The 22290-nt window shown below is 45.6% G+C and overlaps 1 protein-coding gene and 1 pseudogene across 1 annotated transcript; one reads left to right on the top strand and one right to left on the bottom strand.

Moving 5' to 3' along the window:
- Positions 1–926: 926 nt before the first annotated feature.
- Positions 927–15329, top strand: Tectb (tectorin beta). The gene is made up of 10 exons (XM_057779787.1): positions 927–1002; positions 1781–1971; positions 4131–4273; positions 4377–4449; positions 9888–9991; positions 10120–10203; positions 11647–11809; positions 12867–12939; positions 14245–14277; positions 15280–15329. Exons 1-10 carry the CDS (start codon positions 927–929, stop codon positions 15327–15329), a joined length of 990 nt encoding a protein of 329 aa, XP_057635770.1.
- Positions 15330–19734: 4405 nt separating this feature from the next.
- LOC130879248 (guanylate cyclase 2G-like) overlaps positions 19735–22290 on the bottom strand; it is a 34081-nt pseudogene continuing 31525 nt past the window's right edge.

Below are 22290 nucleotides of genomic sequence, written 5' to 3'. Positions count from 1 at the left end.
CTGAGTTAAGGACGGATTTGTAGGAGAGTCTCTCAAAATTCCTTTTTCAAGGCCATTGTTCCAGGAGACTAATAAAGCTTGTAAGCCTAAAGGCTTTGTAGTTTAAAGTTGTATTTCAGGATGAAGCTATAAACATCAAGAAACGGTGGAGAAAAATCACCTTCTTTTAACACTACTAACACAACTTACGTTTTGTCTGACTCCAAGATGTAATTATGCCAGACTAGAATCCTTTTAGATTCAAAATTTCATTCTCCTATTAAAAATAAGATAGCAAGAAATAGAGTGAGAAAAAAATGCAAATGACTAAATTTCTATCTGAAACAGTACAGAAAGTGTTTGTCTCCATCAGAGGGTTGTTTGTTTGTTTTTTACTCTGATTTTTTGCACAAGAAAAAAAAAACTCTAGATTCCCTGGTTTCAGCACTAAAAGGGATGGGTGGGGTGGGATTTCTACCTCTGCAAAAGAGAAGAAATGAGATGCAGGAGGTAACTGAGCTGCTGCGGGATTATTGTCCCAAGTTCCCCTTTATTCACCCTACAGTGGATAATGTGTGCTCATTGTGACTTATCTCAACTTGGTTTCTTTTACACCCTCTGGATATATAAGGGGGAAGTAGGACAGGGGCTGGAGATTTGGGGAGCATCCGGAAGGCAGCACCGACACTCCAGAGAGAATGAGAAAGGCAGGAACTTGAGCAACCGTCTGTGGCATTAGCCTTCCCAGTGGTACGAGCCAGGGACAGCATCAGTGATCTCCCTTGGAAACTCCCCCACAAGATTGAGTGATAATTTGTTCTTACCCTTGACTTTAACTTTCTGTTCATATTTCCGATGCAGAACAATCGAGACCTGGGGCCTGGAGGGAACGTGAGCACTCGGGCAATTGGTGCGGTCACCTGGCAGAGATCAGCCCCTGACACGCAATGGTGGCGCGGGCCTTCATCTTGTTGGCACTCTTTGCAGAAGCCTCCACGAAATCATGCATTCCAAATAAAGCAGGTACCCCAGTGCCACACTGCTATCCCAGACAGGGAACCTCTCGTCTGCTCCTCACTGTGATTGAGCTCCAGGACAGCTTAGTTAGGAAAGTGTAAAACATCACCGGGTGGAGGCACAGAAGCCCCTGGGGCCAATCAGACATTTCCCCACAGGAAGCAAAGATTTACTGAATGAACCAATTTTTGTTTTACAAATTAGAGAATGTTTCCATCATCTTTTATGTGATGGGTCCACTTTATGTGTTCGACTATTCAACGCATGCCGTGTGAGTCTTTAAACAATGTTTTGCAACATTGAGCATGCAACGAGGCAGTGGACATTTTAAATTATAAGAAATCTTCTCGTTTTCATGGGAATATATGTAGCAGTCTGTGTTTTCCCAGGTATATTCTGAAGTAAAAGCGTTAGGGCTGGGGCTATGGCTTTGTAGTAAAGCTCTTGTCTGGCAAACATGAGGCCCTGTGTTTGATAGGGAAGAAAGAAAGGAAGGAGGGAGGGAGGGAGGGAGGGAGGGAGGGAGGGAGGGAGGGAGGGAGGGAAGAGAAAAAGAATCACTGATCATTGGCTCTAAAATAAAATGAGAGTTTTTAAAAATGGATCCAATTAAATAGATACTAAATAGTGATGTTCGATGTGGTATAAATTAGGAAAGAAGCATTTCAGTGGCTGGTTTGGGGAAACCCAGCACAGCTGGTGAACAGCGAGAACACAGTTTTAAGTGCCTCTGCATGACGTTTGCTGACCATGTCTAGTTCAAACCATGTGTGTACTCCTCCAGATGTCATCCTTGTGTTTTGTTACCCCAAAACCATCATCGCTAAAATCCCTGAGTGCCCCTATGGATGGGAAGTACACCAGCTGGCACTCGGGGGTGTGTGTTACAATGGGGTCCATGAAGGGGGCTACTACCAGTTCGTCATCCCAGACCTATCACCCAAGAACAAATCCTACTGCGGCACTCAGTCAGAGGTAAGGCTAAGCCCACCCAAGGTAGAGGGCCTTAAGTGAATTTAATGAGATACAAGAGCAAGATGTTTGGTGCTGTTCTTAAAAGGATTCTCAATGCTCCAAATTCCTTTTAAAAGTCAGTCCTGTTGTTCAGATTAAACTCTTCTCTTGTGCTGCTGTTTGTGCCCTTGGTCAGATGTGCAGATGTCGCATTAATCTTGTGTCTTCTTCAGCCACGCGCTCCTTCTCTCTTGAAATGGGTCTCTTGCTGATTCAGTGAGACTGGCTGGTCAGCGAGACCCTGAGAGCTCCCTTCTCCATTCCCCAGTGCTGGGATTACAAGTACATGTCTGACCACCCGCCCCCCATGCCCTGTGTTAGAGATCTGAACTCTTGTCTATGCAGCAAGCGCTTTCCCCACTGAGCCACCTCCACAGCCCTAGATGGCTCTTTGAACTTGACTTCTATTCTCCTAGCTCACGGGGCATGAGGAGAGCAGCAAAGCTTCCCTCTGGGATAGAACAAACTGCATTTCTTACTTAAATTGGGTACATTGGTCCCCAAGTTGGATGCCCAATCAGTGGGTCATCCATCTGTCTCCGTCCAGCCGAACTGTCCAGACACTCTTGAGAAGGAGCATGTGGAATACAGAAGAAAATAGACAAGAAACTGGAGATAGAGTTGGAAGGCCATTCCAGTGACTACTGAACCCGCCCCAAGTCTATTTTTCCATAGCCTTTTTATACCCCAAGCCAAAGGGAAGGACAAAGGGACTTTTTTTTTTTTTTTTTTTTGGTTTTTCGAGATAGGGTTTCTCTATGGTTTTGGAGCCTGTCCTGGAACTAGCTCTTGTAGACCAGGCTGGTCTCAAACTCACAGAGATCCACCTGCCTCTGCCTCCCGAGTGCTGGGATTAAAGACGTGCGCCACCACCGCCTGGCCAAAGGGACTTTTTTTAAATGGTGATACAAGAAACAAACAAGAGTGATTACTTCCTTAATATTCAAAACACCCAGTAACTACATCTTAGGTCAGACATCCTGTTATCTAGGCAAGATGTTCAGCAACTTCACCTTGGGCCAAACTTCCTGTTGTTTGACCTTGTAGGAGCAATAATAGGCTCAGACTCTCTGACCTTATGTCAAGATGGAGTGGAGCCACTTCTCTGGGCCTCCACAGTCATCCTTTCCCCAAGAATTGGAAGTGGCAGTTAAATGCATTGGGAAAGTACAAATAGGATCACAAGCAGGGTGAAGCGTCCATGGCAGGGGACCAGGGAATCACAGAGAACCACAGCCTCTCGATGGGAAAAATCTGAGTCCTCTCCCATAGTATCAGTTCTCAGCCACAGATGTAACAAGAGCATGGGCCAGAATTCCTCCTGCCCTGACTACCAGAAAGGCATGCGCTTGTAAACCTCAGAACGAAAAAGTCAACTCTTCTTCCTGGAGTGCCAGAAGGATTCAGATGTGATGGGAAGACCCATGAGCAAGGTGAGCACGGCATCACATCCGTGAGTGCATCCAGCACGGCGTCACATCTGTGAGTGCATCCTGGCGACCTGAATGGAGGACATCTCCATGTTTCAGGCCATTTCCTTTAAAGATAGGTGCTCACCATTCTAATGTTGTTGAGTTTTGAGACCATCTTGACAGAAGGAAGAATTTTATAAGTGGTGCTTTCTGGTTAATAGATCTTTTCCCTACAGACTTACAATCTAGAGTGGAGGATGAACAACGACATCTATGGGACAATGGACAAAGGGATAAAATGTTGAGGCTGGGAGTAGACACTCTGATCCAAGCCATCAGAAGCCCAGTAGGGCTCTCCCTACATATATACTATCGACCTCAGTGAAGGGATTCCAGAATTCTGCAAGTAATTTTGCCACAAAGAATGGGTTCTACTGTTCCTGATAAACATTTGCGTCCCCTTGTTTTTATTTTTTCTTTGTTTTGTTTTATTCTTCAACATTATTCTTGGTTTGAAACTCACTATATAGCTGAAGCTTGCCTGGAACCCCTCACCATCCAACCTCCACCTCCCAAGTGCCAGGATGACAGGCACGTGCCACTAATGCCCAGCCTTCTTTTCCTAAGTCATCTCCAACCACTATTCCCAGAGTTCTCAGTCCCATCGGGGGACAGTGTATACCCTAACTGCCTTCTTCCTTCCTCCAGTACAAGCCCCCTATCTACCACTTCTACAGCCACATCGTGTCCAACGACAGCACAGTGGTTGTGAAGAACCAGCCTGTCAACTATTCCTTCTCCTGCACCTACCACGCGACCTACCTGGTGAACCAGGCTGCTTTTGACCAGAGGTAAGCCGCGCTGGGGGTGGAGGGCCAGCCACCGTGAGGATGCTACAGTCCCTGTCAATCAGGCATGTTTCAGTCCTTATGCAAAATTCTCTCCCCTTTTCAGAGTGGCCACTGTTCATGTCAAGAATGGGAGCATGGGCACATTTGAAAGCCAGTTGTCCCTCAACTTCTACACTGTAAGTCCAGGTTGTCTTTCCTGAGGGAACTTCCTTCCACGGGAGTCACTCTCTCCCAGCCTCTGGACAGAGCCCCATTCGGGAACTCTGATGGCGGCAGAGCCCCAATCCGGAACTCCGATGGTGGCATATGACCTTAGCTTGACTTTAAAGCTCAGGTGCAATGGAAGGTCCACTTTACAGACCAATAAATAGGCTAAATGGCACAGATGTGGCTGACCTCCCCACTTCACTGGTACCAAAATGAAGGCAGGGTCACTGGACAGACAATAGAACACCCGTGTCTGACTCTTAAGCAAGATTAGTATCTATCTCTTTTCTCTCCAGAGATTTATTTGCCATTAGGATCTCAAAAACATTAGTCAAGAGCGTTGCACTCCCTGACCAGGCCAGAGCTAAAGACAAGGCTTAGGGCTAGCTTCTACTGTTTAGTTCTTTCTCCCCATAAGCCTTCCAGTAAGCTCCCCTTGCTGTTCTAATTGGATCTGCTGCCTGTATTGACGTGGAAAGTTAAAGACACACTCTGGCTTCTCTCAAAATTAAGTGCTGCAGAGAAACTAAATAAGCATTGGCCATTAGCCCGGCTGCTCTCCCAATAGAGAAGACACTTTGTTTTCAAGCTGCAGCCTCCAGTGAGGACACAGGCACACAGAGGGCACACTGGCCCGGCTGGATAGAGGAAGACACAGGCAGAGACACAAACGTTTGTGTCGAGCATTGGAAGTGTCCTTAGAGGGCAGCTCATCTGACCCGTTTCGTTTCCAAGAGAAAACACCGTCCCGTCTGAAACCTGTCAAACACTGAACATTCTTCACCTATGCCCCAGCAGCTTTTAGCCCCTGAGCTCATCGGTGAGTTCTGGGAGGATCCTAAACAGCCTAATCTGCCTTGCGGATGAGGACATGAAATCCAAAAGAAGGAAGGTGGTTGCCCAAGACCACACAGGGGCCTTGGAGAAGCTTCTGAGGAGAACAGAAAGTCCCCAGCTGAGGTGCTATCCACAAAGGGGGAGAGGAGGAGAAAGCCTCATGGCCCTTCACCCACAAAGCCCGTGTGTAAGGCAGGGTTCAATTTTTAAATCTTTTTTAAGATTATTGTTAAAGAAGGATCTATAAGATGTATATGCTTCAAGATTCCTTAAAATCTAGACTAGCCCTGGCTTCATATATCATCAGTAGCTGACCCAGAGACAGAAATACCTTGTCAGTGCCCAGGGATCAATGCACCATAAACCAGCAGGGGTGATGGAATGGCTGTGAACGGCTTCCCACATGGGACTACAATCTTGACTATTAAGGCCTGTCTAGAAGCTAGTAGTTGGTATTCTAATGAGATAGGTTGAAGAATTGATCCTATGAAGTTTACAATAGTTAGCGATAGAGGTCAGGTTTTTAAACTCATCTCTCACCATCAGCCACACAGGGTGGGGTTTCAGACATAGACATAACCTCAGAAGTAGAAGGAACATATTCCCTCAGTCAACCAATCCATCTTTACCAGCCATCTCCAGAGATGCAGAAATAGATGGACAAATTGATTCCCAAATTATCTAGACATGAAGCCAAGGTGTCCCCCAAACCCTCCCATCAAAGTCCCTCCAAAACAAATGGACTTTAGCAAAGAGCAGCTTCCGCTGTCCAGACACTTTTGTTCTGGTTTAGATTCTGCTGTGGGCTCAGCTCCCTATGCCTAACTATGTTTTTTTTCCCCACTTTGAGGGCATTCTTGGGTGTTTCTAAAGCAACAACTGCCCCCTTGCATATATTTCCATCCGATTACCAGAAACAGAGCCATGCCCTACATAGCACAAAGGAACCAACACACTGCTAATGGCTTAGGATTCTGGGAAATCCAGAGCCTGGGCCCCAGATACATTCCTGCTGCTCTGCATAAGTCCTCTCTCCTTTCTCTCCATCCCTTCCCACTCACTTTGGCCAAGGACCCATAGTTGATATTGCCAGGGCAAAGTTATGACTCTCATTCGAAGACAAAGGAAGGTTGTTGGTTTACAGATAAAGCCTGGGACTGTGGGTTCAAAAGAAAATGGGCCATGCTACAAAGCCTGGTTTGCTATTTACTAGTTAGATGACTTTGGAAAAGTTAGGGAGTCTCCTTGCACCTCCCTCTCTGCAGCCATAAACTAAGAACTTAGTGTCATGTATCTCTTAGATTTTAGGAGACTCAGTGAAACTCTGTGTAAGTATGGCGTGTGGACTTGGTAAGTACTCAGGAAGCCAGCTGTTCCCGTGAGTGGAGACTCTGGCACCATTTAACAGGATGCTCGGAGCATTCTGACAATTGTCGCCTTTATAAAGATGACTATCAATGTTGCTGTGAGAGTAGTTTAATGTCTTAGCATCAAACCAGTACTGCCCATTCTTCCTAATGGTGATACAAAAAGAAACGAAAAGGCTTGTGGTGGACAGAGGCAAACAAAGACTAAGGATCTTTCCAGAATCAGAATAAGCTGCAGAGACCACCCTTGATTTCCCACCTGAGGCCCACAGAGCTTCCATTGCTGAGGGCGGCCACTCTGTCTCTTTCAGTGACACAGGTGAGCTGGCCTTGTGTTTTCGATTATCAGGTAAAATCTGACCCCTGAACTCGTATTTATACTGGTTCTGACTGCTGAAGTAATTCTGTGGAATTACATTGGTCACAGCTCTCCAAAGTCCCCCGTCTTCTCTAAACAAGACATCTTTTCACTGGTTTGCTGCCATCCTGGTCACTTCCCTTCGAGCCCACGCCAGCTGGCAGTGCCCTCTACAAAGTGAGACCAAAGTTGAAGTGTTCGATTCCAGTCCTCTGCTGAGTCTGAACGAGACATAGTAGGCCACAGGTGACCATCTAGGTTCTGGAAAACTCTAGGATTATGTCCTAAAGTATTCACTCTAGGTTGGTTTTCTTTCCTTGCTGTCTCACCTATGAACAAAAGCAGTTAGATTTCCCCATATGAACTTCTGCTCAGTGAGGCCTACCTATCCTTAACTTGGGTGACTAGCTAGTTGTGAGTCAACCTTTTGGTCAAGGGAAGGAATGCTGGAATACAGTTTCTCAGCAGACTTGTCCATCCTATAGGGCATCTTTTTGTTTTTAGGAATGTCAAGATAAACATCCCTGTCTTACAAATAGGTTATCACAGTAAAGCTATCTGAAGACAAGTCTCTGATTTTCATGTTATAAATAAAGGAGGGGTCACCAGACATGATAGTTCTTATTTGTAATTTCAGCATGAGAGGCAGAAGCAGGGATGCTGGGAACTGGAGGGCAGCCTGGTCTACACAGTGAGTTTCAGGCTAGTCAGTGTAGTATAAAAAGACCCAAAAAGGGAGGAAGAATGGAAGGGAGAGTGAGGAGGGAAGAAGGAAGGGAAGAATCATGCTAAGCATTATTGTAGTTATCAGAAATGAAGATGGCAGCTTCTGCTCTTCACTTTGCTGCAGAGCCGGACAACGGGTCCATCAGCAGCGATATCACACTCTATCAGTTGATCTCCAGGAGAAAGACTCCACAGAGGTGTCTCTGGAGACCTGGGGACTAATGCCATTCCCAAGTTAGTTGCCATGTTTGGAAATGTCCCCTGAGATCTCATACATTTTTAGACAATACCAAAAATTCTTTTAAAAACTACTGAAAAGGTATTACTTCAGCCGTACACTATGCAAGGAAATCATTTATGCCTGAGACCATTATTGCTCAGCTGTGGCAGCCAGTAACGTGGTGCAGAGACCTGACGAATGAAAAGAGGGGAGCCAGCTTCTAGGTGGCTTATTGTGGGAGCCTTGGCTGGACCCACTTCCATAGAATAATGTGAATCATCCTAAGAGAGATTTGGGGCCCCCTCACAAAGTCTCAAGTATTGGACCCATAGGAAGCCAAGTCCACGTTGACCGGATGTCAGTTCTGTCTGCTGCTGCCTACCAAGTTGCAAGTGTCTAAGCTCATAAATTCAGGTTTTGAAAGACCCTAGTTTAAGCTTTATGTTTCTATGCTACAATATCACAAGGCTATCCCCATCTCACAGGACTGAAGAAATGAGTCTAAAGTTGGCCCATAGGGGCCATGATTATCCTGGGATCTTAGCCTGTCTGGCCAATGCCCCTGTCTCCCACGGCTAATGCCAGCCAGTAGTCCAGATTCTTATTCAGGCGAATTGAACAGGAGACTCACAGACTGGAGAAGGAGCCTCCATTGAGGAGGTCAATCACAGCTGTAATTCCTACTAACTCACCCAGCGTTATCTGAAAATGATGTTTAGGAGCAGATCCTGATACTCCTGAGCCTGTCATGGCAGTGACCCTTCGGTACGCCCTCCTTGACAAACCTCACAGGCCTGTAATCCCATCCCTACCCCTTGTTCAAATGCTGCCTCCTCAAGGAGGCCTCCCTGACGGCCCTCTTTAAACATGTAACATGGGATTGGGGAGATGGCCCCACTGGCAAAGCACTTGCTGTTGCTAGCATGAGGATCTGAGTGCAATCTCCAGAGCCTGCATTTGAAAAACCAAGATGAGCTCAATGGCACTTGTAATCCCAGTGTGGGGAGGCAGAGACAGGTGATCCCTGTGGCTCACCAGCTAGCTGGCCTAGTCCACTTGGTGAGTTCTAGGCCAGTGAGAGACCCTTTCTTAAACTCAAGGTAGATAGTGCCTGAGGAAAGAAACCAGAGGTTGACCTCTGACTTCTACACTCATCCCTTTAAGTACTCATGTACCCACACCCACACAAACACATATGAACACACACACAAACACACACACACACTAAATGCAGCTTACCCTTCCTCATGTTCCCAGTACATTTTGCTATTCTTATGGCTTCCAATATTACTCACTATATACCAGTCTAATATACTGTGTAATTTACTTCTTTTCTATTGCCTTTCTCTCCTGCTAGAAAATCGAATCATTTGGAGATAGATCTTGCTACATTAACAAATATTATATCTCAAAGCAGAGTACTTAGACATAGAAACTACCCAAATATGTAAAACAATACCTAACTACATTGCAGGCGACCAATGGCTTATGTCTGTGGACAATCACACTGGTTAGAACTCAGGCAAGCATTTGCTCGGAGCTCAGGGAACAGGGACCGTGAGGGGCTGTAAGCATTCTGTTGTTCTTGCCCTGAGTGTTTGTGAAGTCGCGGCTTGCTGTCCTTGGATTGCACTATTTTTCCATCAGTCGGTTCTGTTGGCATCACTGAGACAATGTGTGTCAAACCATGACTAGCAAATGTCCTTACCCCATCTAAGATGACATCTGGATCCGCAGAGGTACAGTTTCTCTGGCTCTAGAGTTTCTCTATAATCTCATGTGTTTTGTTTTGCGCTGGTGGCTTCCATCTCTAACCCTTCCCCAAAGTGTCTGCTCCCGCCAGACTGACTGTTCATTCTGAGAGGTCTCAGTGCCTAGTATTCCCATTTCCTTCCCAAGAACGCCAAGTTTTCCACCAAGAAAGAAGCTCCTTTCATTCTGGAAACATCAGAAATTGGTTCCGACCTGTTCGCAGGAGTAGAGGCCAAAGGGCTAAGCACTCGGTAAGTTTCTTTATACGGTGTGTATTTTTAAGGACAAAGGAAAAAAAATAAGACCAACAGATTCTAATCTTCCGATGTTTGTATACACAAGGCTGGTTCTTAGTGATGCCTCCTTATTTTATTTCCAGGTTTAAAGTAGTCCTGAACAGCTGCTGGGCCACCCCCTCAGCTGACTTCATGTACCCCTTGCAGTGGCAGCTGATCAATAAAGGGTAGGTCTACTTTCTGGAGTCAGTGCAGAGCGGTGGGTCCAGTGTGCGCTGGTCTCTTCTGTTGTGACTTGGAATAGCTTGGGAGGAAACTCTCTGTTCATACTAGATCCTTTGGGTAGAGCTCCAGTTTCAAGAGTCCTTCGTGATATTACAGTATGGAGATACATCTAGATAGATAGATGATAGATAGATAGATAGATAGATAGATGATAGATAGATAGATAGATAGATAGATAGATAGATAGATAGATAGATAGATAGATAGATGATAGATAGAAGATAGATAGATTATAGATAGATAGATAGATAGATAGATAGATAGATAGATAGATAGATAGATAGATAGATAGATAGATGATATTATCAGTATTTCCCTGTACACATGAGCACAACAGCAGCAGAACACTCCCCTCAAAGGGTGATTCCATGTAGGGCAGGGAACTCGCTCAGGGTGAGGGGGAGACCTCCCAGCAGGCTGCCACCATCCAACCAATCAGAGTGAGCTGTCACTGAGAGGCAGGTGCCACAACCTGTGCCAAGAGATGGTGGCGCCAAGCCATCTAGGCTCGCCCATTCTTTACCATCCCTTCCCCCACCACAAAGCTCCTCTTACGTTACTTTCCATTGGCTGACACCAGCCTAGGGCACTCTGGCTACAAAGAGCTATTTTAAGACTCCACATCTTGAGTTCAGACAAGGATCTCAGGTTTATTGACCAAACAATCCCGCTAGATCCTCATATCATAAGCCAGAAAATTCTCACATCCCCATCAATGCCAAGGCCACAACAAACAGAAATAGCTCTGACCCTTGGCCCAGATCAGAAGGTACAACCTTTGTTTCTTGCTCATGACTCCTCAGAGAGAATTCTCAGATGATATTTTCAGTCAGTTTCTGCTTCTGTCTCAGCAAACAATTTTTCTCCCCATTATTTAGATAATATGTGGAAAATATGACTATGTTTTAATAAAGGTTATTATATAATATATCTACAATTAATTGAACATAAATTCATTTTTCCACTTTCAGGCAAAACCTAAGAGCACACACAGTGCTAAGAAGTAGGTGTGACTTGAGTTTGGGTGTCTACAGCAACAGGAAACACACCACTCCCATCAATCATGGTGGTCCTTACCTTGTGTTATGCTGAGGTCTTCCAGAGGCCAGTCCTACGGAGGGTTTATCTCTTGGAGATGTCACTTCTTTAGGACAGGGGTTCAACCTACCAGATGTATGGGTTCTCATAAGTCACCCCCTATTTTAGAATTGGAGACAATCAGATCTACCCCTACAGCCCTTCAATTGGGATCAGAGTTCTTTGAAAGAGCAAGCAGCTGTGCCCAGGTCTACCGGAGTGCTGTGTGAAATGCTGCCTTGGAGCCTTTCTGGCCGTCTCTGGTGTGATGTTTCATTCTCCCTTCTCCCTTCTCCCGTGCACACCAGCTGCCCCACTGATGAAACGGTCTTCGTGCATGAAAACGGCAAGGACCACAGGGCAACTTTCCAATTCAATGCCTTCCGGTTCCAGAACATCCCCAAACTCTCCAAGGTTTGGTTACACTGTGAGACATTCATCTGTGACAGCGAGAAGCTCTCCTGCCCAGTGGTGAGGGTCCTGGCTCTGGAAGGAAGATATGACCCCAAGGGGCTGGGATTGGAGAAGCTGGATTGACCTGGGAGAGGTGGGGCCTGGGTGCAGAGGCAGAAGGTCTGGGCCTGTCTACCTTGCTACCAAAACTTACCAGTTTGGTATGTATGGCTGGTTTCATCATCTTGGAATAGAGGTGCCTGTTCTGATGGCTGTTCCCTTCTCAGAGAGCAATCAATGTAAGATAAAAATGAAGGTAGCAATACGCATGAAAAGGCTTTGAAAAAGTTAAAAGTGCCAAGGAATCCAAGATCTAGACAGAACTCTAAAGGTGGGCGATTGCAGTCCCGACTGGACTGTCTTCGGAGAAATGCTGAAAATCTAGGTCAGTGCGGACAGCACAGTGGGCAGAAGGGCCAGTGCCCTGCAGCTCCGGGATTTGCAGAGTGAAGAACACCTCCTCGGGAACTTAAAAGTGCTGAGCGCCTCACTGTTCCGTCCTCCATGTAGACTGGAGGCCTCGGAGGCCCGAGCGTCTAAAGAGACTGCCAGCCCACATGGCCTGGAGCAACCAGCAGAAAGGAGGTTGGATCTCTACTTCCATCCACTCCTGTGGCTAGAAAACAGTTGCTTCTGAACACAGGGAGGAAAAGAAAAAAGAGCCAGGAGCTGAGGGCTGGGGGGTGGAGGAGAACCGGTTAGTGCTTGATCAAAGGACAGCAGCAGAGTTGCAGTTTTAACAGAAGGAAAGGAGGCAGAACATATTTTTGCGAGATCCTCTTCTATCACTGAGTTAAAGGAAAGTCAAGTCTTGTTTCCTACTAAAATGCGCAGAGCCCTCCTCTGCTGGAATAATGACGACCTAGTCAAGCAGGGACTCCCCAGCCTGGAGAGTCAATGGACGCTAGCTGCATGCGTGGGTGCGTGCGTGCGTGCGTGCGTGCATGGGTGCATGCGTGCGTTTGTACACTTTATGAAAGTAGTGAGTGGGTGGGGACTTGGCGTTCCATGAACTTTCACTTTGCTTTCTGGTTTGTCTCTTGTTTCCTTTGTTCATTCTCCTCCTGGTCTTCAGAACTGCGACAAACGGAAGCGGATGCTGCGTGAGCAGACAGGGGGTGTCCTGGTGGTGGAGCTGTCCTTGCCGAGTAAGCTGATTCCCCCATAGTCGTGTGCACTCTGGGCTGTGACCACAGGCACGGCAGGTTTGAGCATTTTGATTGAATTGTCAAACCAGGTGTGCCTGTGGACACAACACTCACCTGCTCCTCGGAGTGGCGCGGGTCTGATCATGTGGGCCCAAGGAGGTGAGGTTTGTTGGCTACCCTGAAGGCTTTTGGGGGGCCCAAATCCAAATGCTCCTAAGGAATTAGGAAGTAGTGATCTGAGCTTCCAAACTGGTCATGCCATGAATGACAGGAATGGGAATGCAGGTGTCCTGGGAATGTCAGCGAGCCTTCACTGCCCAAACCTGGCCTAGACACTAAGTTCCAGAAATGAATAAGACTCACAGAGTTTACCTTCTAGCCAGGAGAGGGATGGTACACACTGAGGGAGGGGTGGGGGAATGTTGAGGGATGGGGGATGGGTAGGGTGATTCAGGAGTGTGTAGCGGCAGGAACTGACCCAGTACAGGCCTTACAGACTGGAAAATGTCACTGTGACCTGGAGGATGCTGTGAGCAGAGGGTGAGCCAGACTTTGGGGTTGTCCCTCAAAGCATAATCGCCAAAACACAGACCAGGGCCAAGTCCCCAGACATCCTCTTGCTTTTTATGGGGCCTACAAATAAAACAGGTTTGGTACACTTTCATGCAGTCCCAAAAATTAAAAAGAAAAGAAAAACGTGGCGCATAAAAATTCAATAAAATTAAAATCTCAGTGTTTACAAAGTTTTATTAGAACACAGATGGCATTGTCTACAGTACATTCACACAAAGACAATGCAATAAGGTAGTGGTGCACACCTGTAACCTCAGTCCTCAGGAGGCTGAGGCAGGAAGATAGTGAATCTGTGACCCATCTGGGATACACAGTAAAACTGCCCAAAGGTGTGAAGAAAGAAAATACCCTACGGCCCCCTGCAAAGCTAAAAAAATATTTAATATCTTGTACTTTCCAAAATATTTAGTGGCCCCTGCTTTAGACAGCCAAAGTGGCAATGCTTTGTCAACCTCAGTATGCAGCACTTGGGAGGGAGAGGTGGGTGGATCTCTGTAGGTTCAAGGCCAACCTGATCTACAAAGTGAGTTTTAGGACAGCCAGGACCCTTTCATAGAGGAAACCCTGTCTCCAAAACAAAACAAACAAGCAAAAACCAAAACCTCAGTATACTTCCTCTGATTTAGTGGGGGGGGGGGGGTTGGGCGTGGTCAGGTTTGTGGCTCGGAAGCAGTCCTGATGCTCCTTCCATGGCTTTCTTCAGCCTGTGTTCTCTCTCTTTGCTTACTCCAGGCAGGGGACTCTCCAGCCTCTGTGACTTCTCAGGTAAGGAGAAGAGGCACTTTCATGTCATGGGGCAATGGTTTGTGAGTGGTTTCACTGTTAGGGATGTTTGCTATGGCTCCATCAAAATCTGTCATCGAAAATATACATCTTAGAGTACACCTGAGTGGGGCAGAGGGGACAGAGGTAAGAGGTCTCACGCCAACCAGCCTGTGACCAGAGAGACGAGCTGTTTCAAATGGATGGAGAACCATCAGAGGCCACAGAACCCCCTGAACAAAGCCACCACCAGGTGGCTTCCTAAGGTTCCTGCACTTGGAGAACATAATTTTGAGTCAGATCGTCTTCTCATTAGCAAACATTTGAGTCCCCGCTTTGACTCCGTGGTTCATTAACAGAGCGACTTGGATGAGAAAGAGCCTCAGCCTCCCCACTCAGCTTTGCTCTGGGAACTGGGCTACGATTGTCCCTGGCTTACGTGGTATGCTATGAATTAATTATAGTTCAGCATTAACCGATACAGTGGACGAGACAACGTCATGGGGTGGAGGTTGGGGGAAGCGACATAGCAAGCAGCCAGAGAAGCGTCTGAGAGCAGGAGTCATTTCAGCTGCAGCCAGGGTCTCAGTGGAAAGGTGACAAGGACATAGGGTGGGGTGGGGCTGTTGCACTGATTAGCAAATCAGCAGACTTCCATATGGGAATCAATTAGTCAGTATAAGAAAATCATATAAATCGATTTCAATGCCCACTTCTCGTTCTAAAGGGAAGGGCTCCAGAGAGCAGACTACAGGGAAAGGCATGTGCCAGCACTGTGCAGTCCAAGTCAGCTGTCTGTTTGCCGAAGGTCCACAACCTAGGCTTATGTGTTAGGGCCTCTGTGTTGATAGAAGTGGAGCATGCAAGTCCCAGGGGATGAGCAGGAATGACTGTGTGTAAAATTTGGAAGCTGTACAGCAGCCCCGTTGCACTAACTCTGGCTGAATGCTCCTTGACCTCACACGGCTGTTTCTCAGTGTTGTCTCTGCCCCCTCTGCTTCACAGGTGTTCTTTATCACCTCATCCTGATGCTGGGTATCTGCGCTGTGCTATAGGACACAGCTGGGCAGCTGCAGCAACTCTCTCCAAGGTCGCCCCGACTACGACACACCTGTTTATCGTACTGCCAAAAAGAACGAACAGAAGACTTCATTGCTGGGGAGCTGAGAATAGCGCTTTGCCAAATATGTTTTCCCCATGATTTGTGTGTGTGTGTGAATTTGGTGATCCGCTCTCGTTAGAGCCACACTTCCTCTCAGTCCTTCCTGTGGCCATTAGACCCTGCCAGTCCCCTCCATGAGGGTGGGGAGGAGTCATCTCTCTCTACTCAAACCCGGGCGGCATTTGAAAGTTACTTTCATCATAAAAGATCACACACAACACACACACACACACACACACACCACATGCAGCTTAGCATCTGGATACCATAACCACAAAAATCAATGCCAAATACAGAATCCACAGGGGTAGCCAGCTTTACCCAGCAGGCATTCTATCGCTGAGACGGTAGAATTCTGAAGACTAGAATTGAGCCCCTAGGCAGGAAGTTCCAATCTTCAAGTGTCAATGTGGAAATCCAAGTTAAATACAATATAGTTACTCAAACTTGTGTAATAGACAAGAAGTAGGTTCTTAAGAGCCTCTAGGACTAATGTGTTTATATTTTAGGGTTTCTTAAAAAGATATTAACATTAGGTAGGTATTACAGTGCCTTATCCTTATAACTGATTTTATCTCTGTAATGAAAAGTAAATAGGGAATAGACTGTGGAAGGAATAAACTCACATAGTAATGCAGCATTGCCTGCGGGAAGGCCGCCTGAGTCCAGGTTCTCTGAGATTTGAGGGCCCATTCTCCCACACAGCTTGTGATGCTCAGTGTTCTCAAACCTGGTTTGCTCTGGGAAGTCTTCCTGTCTGGGATGCCTAATGCCGTTCACCTTCACCAGAAACATTCACGCCCGTGTCTGTTTCCATCTCGTCCACTTAGGATTGTGGGAATGGAACCAATAAAACCAGAAATACCATGCAAACACAGCCTACGGCATCACGGAACAGCACACTCCCATGACGGGTCACACCTGTGATCTAGAATTGCCAGTGTCAGTGACTCACAGTAGCCAGCAAAATGCATAAACCAACCCTGCCACGGCATCAGCTTTGCTGAGACAGGACAGGCCCAAGATCTACATTTTATTCTTTGTCACATACATACTTAACATTTGAAATCATGTGTCAGTTTGTCCCTCTGTTTTTAATGCCCTTGAGAGGTTTGAGGGCTGCAGTTTGCTGATCGTTTTACAACTTGCAGAAATGAACCTAGAAATTAAACCAGTTATCAAGTCATGTTTGTTTAGCCCTAGGCTGGGGTACCATGGTTCCATGCAGTCTAAACTTAGTATCTAGCTGGCACACCAGTCAGGGTGGAAACTCTTCCTAGTGTAAAGTCAGAGTTTCAGAATACACAGAAAACCTCATTGGTTCCAGTCAGAAACTCTTACATAGCAGACATATAGCCAAATTCATGTCTTTGGATGTCCGACTAAAACAATGTTTAATTTTTTCACCATGATCTATGTGATCTTGTATCTCTACCTGGTGCTGTGGACTAAATAAAATGCCTGGAATAAATAACCTATGACTGCAGTTTATTTACATGTTCATGAATCATATATGGTAGAAGCCAATCCCACAACTTTTCCAAAGGCTTCTAGACTTCATAGAATTTAAATATTCTACCAACTTTCAATCATTTGTACTTCAAACACTGAAGACCAAGAGGCAAGGAAGCAAAGCCAGCTTGTGTGACTAGCATTAGGGAGGCAGAATCGCCTGGGCCTTCCCTGCCTGTGAAACGCCAGTGTCTCTCATCAGTCACTAGATTGTTTGGCTCAGGTTTAACAGTGTTTGGTTGCCCTTTCTGCCTTAGGACTTCTCTATAAGGAATTAAGAGAAAGACCCTCACTGTAATGTCTGCGCAAATTCTAATGCACACTAAACACAACACAGATATCCAAAGAAAAATACACATTCCAGTAGGTATCCTTAGTGCACACACACACATGCCACTAAATACAGATTTGTGGAAACTGCTCTTATAAAAATTTCTAACTATGATATCTATATTCATCCCCTTCCTGTCTCTCTCTGTCCCCCCTCCCTCTCCTCTCTCTCTCCATGTGTATATATACACATATATACCTAGTGTATGTTATGTATATGGGTGTGTGTAAATGAATATAGGTATGCATGTGGGTGTCTGTATTTGTATATGTATATGTGTTTTGTATACATGAATAGGTATGAGCATCAAATGTTTATGTTATAAATCAAGTGAAGACAGATTTAACAAAGTCTTTATTATCTGAGTATGATTAGGTAAGCAGATGGGCTAGGGCTAGAAGCAAATGTACCTCATTGAAACAACTACAAAGATGGAATAATAATTGATGATTACCTTATTCAACCCCATCTCTGGAAATGAATGGTGTTTTCTAATACCCTTTTACTATAATGATATTAGATTATTTGGTTACTTCATTTTTTTTGTTTGTAGGTCTACTAGTCCCTAACGTTGCATTACTCTGTTTTTTTTTTGCATTACTCTGTTTTAAAAAATGTATCCTTTTAACTACACTGTAAGCGAGAAATGAAAGTTTCTTCTTCTCTTATGATCCCAGCACAGCAGATAGCAGAGAAAAAACTTAACACATGGTCCTTGCATTTATGAAATTCTCAGATGGATGGATGGATGAGTTGGTGGGTGGGTGAGTGGATGGATGAATGGCTGAACAAATGGACAGATGGTTGAATAGGTGGACAGATGGACAGATGAAGGAATGGATGAATGGATAGATGGATAAATGGATGGATGAGACGGTGGATGGGTGGGTGAATGGATGGATGAGTAGACAGAGGGATAGATGCTGAATAGGTAGATGAGTGGGTGGATGGAAGAGTACATGGATGGATGGATGGATGGATGGATGGATGGATGGATGGATGAATGGGTGAATACATGGATGGATGATTGAAAAGAACCTGCCCTATCAATCTAAGGACTACACAAGAGATTATGATTTGTTTTCTTTCATGATGGAGCAAAGTGTTTAGGACAAGAAGCCATGACACTCAACAAGGGCAGAAGGAAGGAAACCTCAGAAGATGGCTCTGGTCCATTGTTTCCATCCTGGAGTGGAAGGGAGAAACTCCCCAGCATACATGCTTTCTGCCTCCCCTTCTCCTAAGCAGCAGTCTAAGGCAATCAGCCCTTGCTGCTGTGGATTTGGGAGGAAGCAGAGCTTCTCCCCAGAACTCTACCAAGAAGAAGAAGTCTCTGAAGGTCAGAGAAATCAGTCCATACCTCTCTGGGAAGAAACAAAGTACAACAGATGGGAACACTGGTGGGGATGAACTAACACAGGGAAGGCTTTCCTTGGTATGAAGAAGGGCAAGCATCATACGGAGCATTCTTGTAAATATTGGCATGAAACCTCCCCAATAAATCAAACTGCAGTTTATTTCCCAATACAGTACTCAAAAATATGACCACAGCATGCCCTAGCCACAAAGAAAATCTACTTCTTCATTCTTGGGAACTTCAACAGAAAAAAGATCTCAGAAGCAGCATTTTAGCCAAATTTTCTCTGCATTCCCTACCAACCATGTAGGCTGGAGAGGTACAAGGTGCAAATAAAGAAGTGTCACAAGAAAGAGTTGGTCCATAGATCCATTAAAATCATCCCCAAACAATTCAATGCAGAACTCTGTGTGTACGTGAACGCTTGTCACTACAGGACCAGACAGGCTCATCTTTCTCAGCTGGATTTGTTAAACTATACTCACCATTCATGAATGAAAGGAAAATTTCAGTTAAAATTCAGGTCTTGGCTTCAAGAGATGTTGCTTGGTGTGTAGGAAAAACAGGCACTAAATTGTGAACGGGTGTTACCCATTGCGCGCCCAGAGTTGAGAAGCAGGCTATCTAGCTCCCAGTGAGTCTGTCTTCCTGTATCCACATGGCACAGGAACACTTCTGTCTTGAACTCATGCTGGGGTGAGCATGGGGCTTTCCAGTTGGGTCTCCTAGTTCCTTAGAAGCTGGTTAGTCGCCTCACAAGAGAAAGGCAGGGTGCGTTTTTGCTCAGGCCTTATTTTCATCTTTCCTTCTTTCAGGAGGAAATAGATTTTAGGCAAATTCATGAGTCTCCATGGCCTGCCATCCCAAGGGATGAGTACCCTACAGCCACCTCTTCCAACTGAACACTAGGCGGCAGTCTGGGAGCAAAGTTTGAAGCAGGAGGTAACACCAGTCAGACAGTGCCCCCTAGTGGGAAATTGATTCTATGCCCCAGAACTATACCTTTTCAGAAGAATGGATATTGGATGCATCCCCCCTAAGAGGATCCCCACGGACACTAGTGGGGCTCTACAGACATCTTGAAAGAACATACCTACCTCACAAGATCTCCGGACCGTCTTCCTCCTCGGTAAACTCAGGGAGCGGAACAGTGAAGCCGTCTTTGCTTTTCAACCAGGTCGTCTGTTCTTCCTCGCCCTATGGAAAGTGAAGGAGGATCTGGCGAGCCGCCAACATGGAAGCCTGACTGGGTCTGGCTTCCTCATCTAGACTGCAGGAGTCATCTCTTTGAAAGAAATACTTCTTTATGTATAAAATCCTGACGACTGCGTGGACTGCCATGCTCTTCTGTGGAAAGCAGAGAATAAAGTTCATTGCCCCACTCCCCACTCTTAAAAATATAATCTGAATTCTCAGTGTGACTTGGGTGCCAAGGAAAGCATCCCACATACATGCGTGCATAGAATCCACATGTTTAGCATTACCACCATGCCTGCTTTCCACATGAACAACCAAGTCCTTTAATCAGATCACCAGCAAGGAGGGGACATCATCCCAAGAGGGCTCTACAACACAAGGTCCTCTCTCCACCTACTGAGGGGACAGTGCGCTGGCACCAGGGAGCTGATGTCACTCTCTGCTCTGTCACCTATCAATACCCCGCCTTTGGCAGTACTGGGATACAGTAAGACACTTTTCAGATAGGTAGGTGTAGGTAGATGTGATGATAGATAGATAGATAGATAGATAGATAGATAGATAGATAGATAGATAGATATAGATAGATAGATAGATAGATAGATAGATAGATAATACACACCGAGACACATATACACATACATACATACATACATACATACATACATACATACATACACACACAGGTAGATAAATGTAAAGCACAAAAAATACCCAGTGCTGGGACACATAGGTTAGGACCCTTGAACACCCAGGCACTGAATACTGAAGGATGCTTGTTAGTGTTTGGTTTAGGAACACAGACAGATGACTCATTCTGCAAGTTGACAGTCCCCATGAATGGAGGCTCACTGGGCTTCTCAAACTTCCTGGGATGAAGACATACTAGTGAACATGTTGCCATAACCATAGGTACACACAGAAGCAGTTTTGGAGTTGGCCTAAACAGTCAACTTCCACACTTACTCTACCCCTTTCCTTACTAGCTAACAGGTCAAATCTGTGTTTTAAAGTAGGTTGATTACCCTAGGCCCTGATGTAACTGTGAGTGTTTATGCAGGGTGAAAAATTAGTGTGTTCAATAATGGAAGCCTACATTCTTTGAAACTGGAACCATGGAGAATTTTGTTTCATGTTTCAACTGAAAAATATCACACACACACACACACACACATATCTCAAGTCATAGTTGATTCAATAAATTTACAAGGGTATGGTGCTTCCTAGGGTCCAGGTCATAGATCTCCTCTACCCCCCCAGGAATGTACTCTCCATCAGACACGAAACCATTACTACTCACAGGCCAGTCTGTTTACGCTTTGTACTTGCAAATAAAGCTTGATTACAACAGGGTCTTGCTATCCATGCACATGTCTGTGTCTAATGATGTGGGAGTGTCATATCAATCTGTTGATTTCATTGGTTAAGTAATAAAGAAACTGCTTGGCCCTCATAGGTTAAAACATAGGTAAGTGGAGTAAACAGAATAGAATACTGGGAGGAAGAGGAAGTGAGCTCAGATGCAAGGCAGCTCCTCTCAGAGACAGACGCCATGCTTTCCTCTCCAGAGCAGACGCGATGAAACTCCAACCCAGGATGGATGTAGGCTAGAATCTTCCCGGTAAGCGCACCTTGGGTGCTATACACAAATGAATAGAAATGGGCCAAGCAGTGTTTAAAAGAATACAGTTTGTGTGTCATTATTTTGGGGCATAAGCTAGCCAGGCGACCATGAGCTGGGGCGGCAGGAACACAGCCCACAGCTCCTACTACAGTCTAAAGCTACTCTTGAACTACAGCATCAGAATGAAGGAGCTGCAACTGATTCTATATGCCTCCTAAAACTAAAATATTCAGTTTAGCCCTACAGAAAAGAATGTTTTCTAATTTGTGCTGTGTTCTCATATGCTTTCATTATGTGTAGTCTGTTAAGAATGGGAAGAAAGGCTGAGGGAAGTGCTGAATAGGAAAGGTGCTTGCTATGCAAGCAGGAGGACCTGAGTTCGAATCTCCAATGATGTGGGATTCCCCTCTGTATGCTGTGAATACCATTGCTGATTGGAGAAACTGCCTTTGCCCACTGATAGGGTAGAACTTAGGTGGTTGGGGGGAAACTAAACTGAATACTGGGAGAAAGGAGGTGGAGTCAGAGAAGTCATGTAGCCCCACCAGAGACAGATGTCAGAACTTAACCTGGTAAGCCACAACTATGTGGTGATACACAGATTAATAGAAATAGGTTAAATTAAGATATAAGTGTCAGCCAATAAAAAGCTAGAGCTAATGGGCCAAGCAGTGTTTTAAATAATATAGTTTCTGTGTGATTATTTCGGGGCTGAGCAGCCAGGAAACAAGCAGCCTCCTTACAACGTCCCAGCACACACATTAGAGTTGGGCAGGTGCTAGAGAGGTGGCTCAGAGGGTAAGAGCACTTACTGTTCCTGTAGGGGATCTGGA

The sequence above is a fragment of the Chionomys nivalis genome, chromosome 8 (assembly GCF_950005125.1).
Source record: "Chionomys nivalis chromosome 8, mChiNiv1.1, whole genome shotgun sequence".
NCBI lineage: Eukaryota > Metazoa > Chordata > Mammalia > Rodentia > Cricetidae > Chionomys > Chionomys nivalis.
Note: the sequence above shows the minus strand (reverse complement) of the source record. Positions and strands in the feature narration are given on the sequence as shown.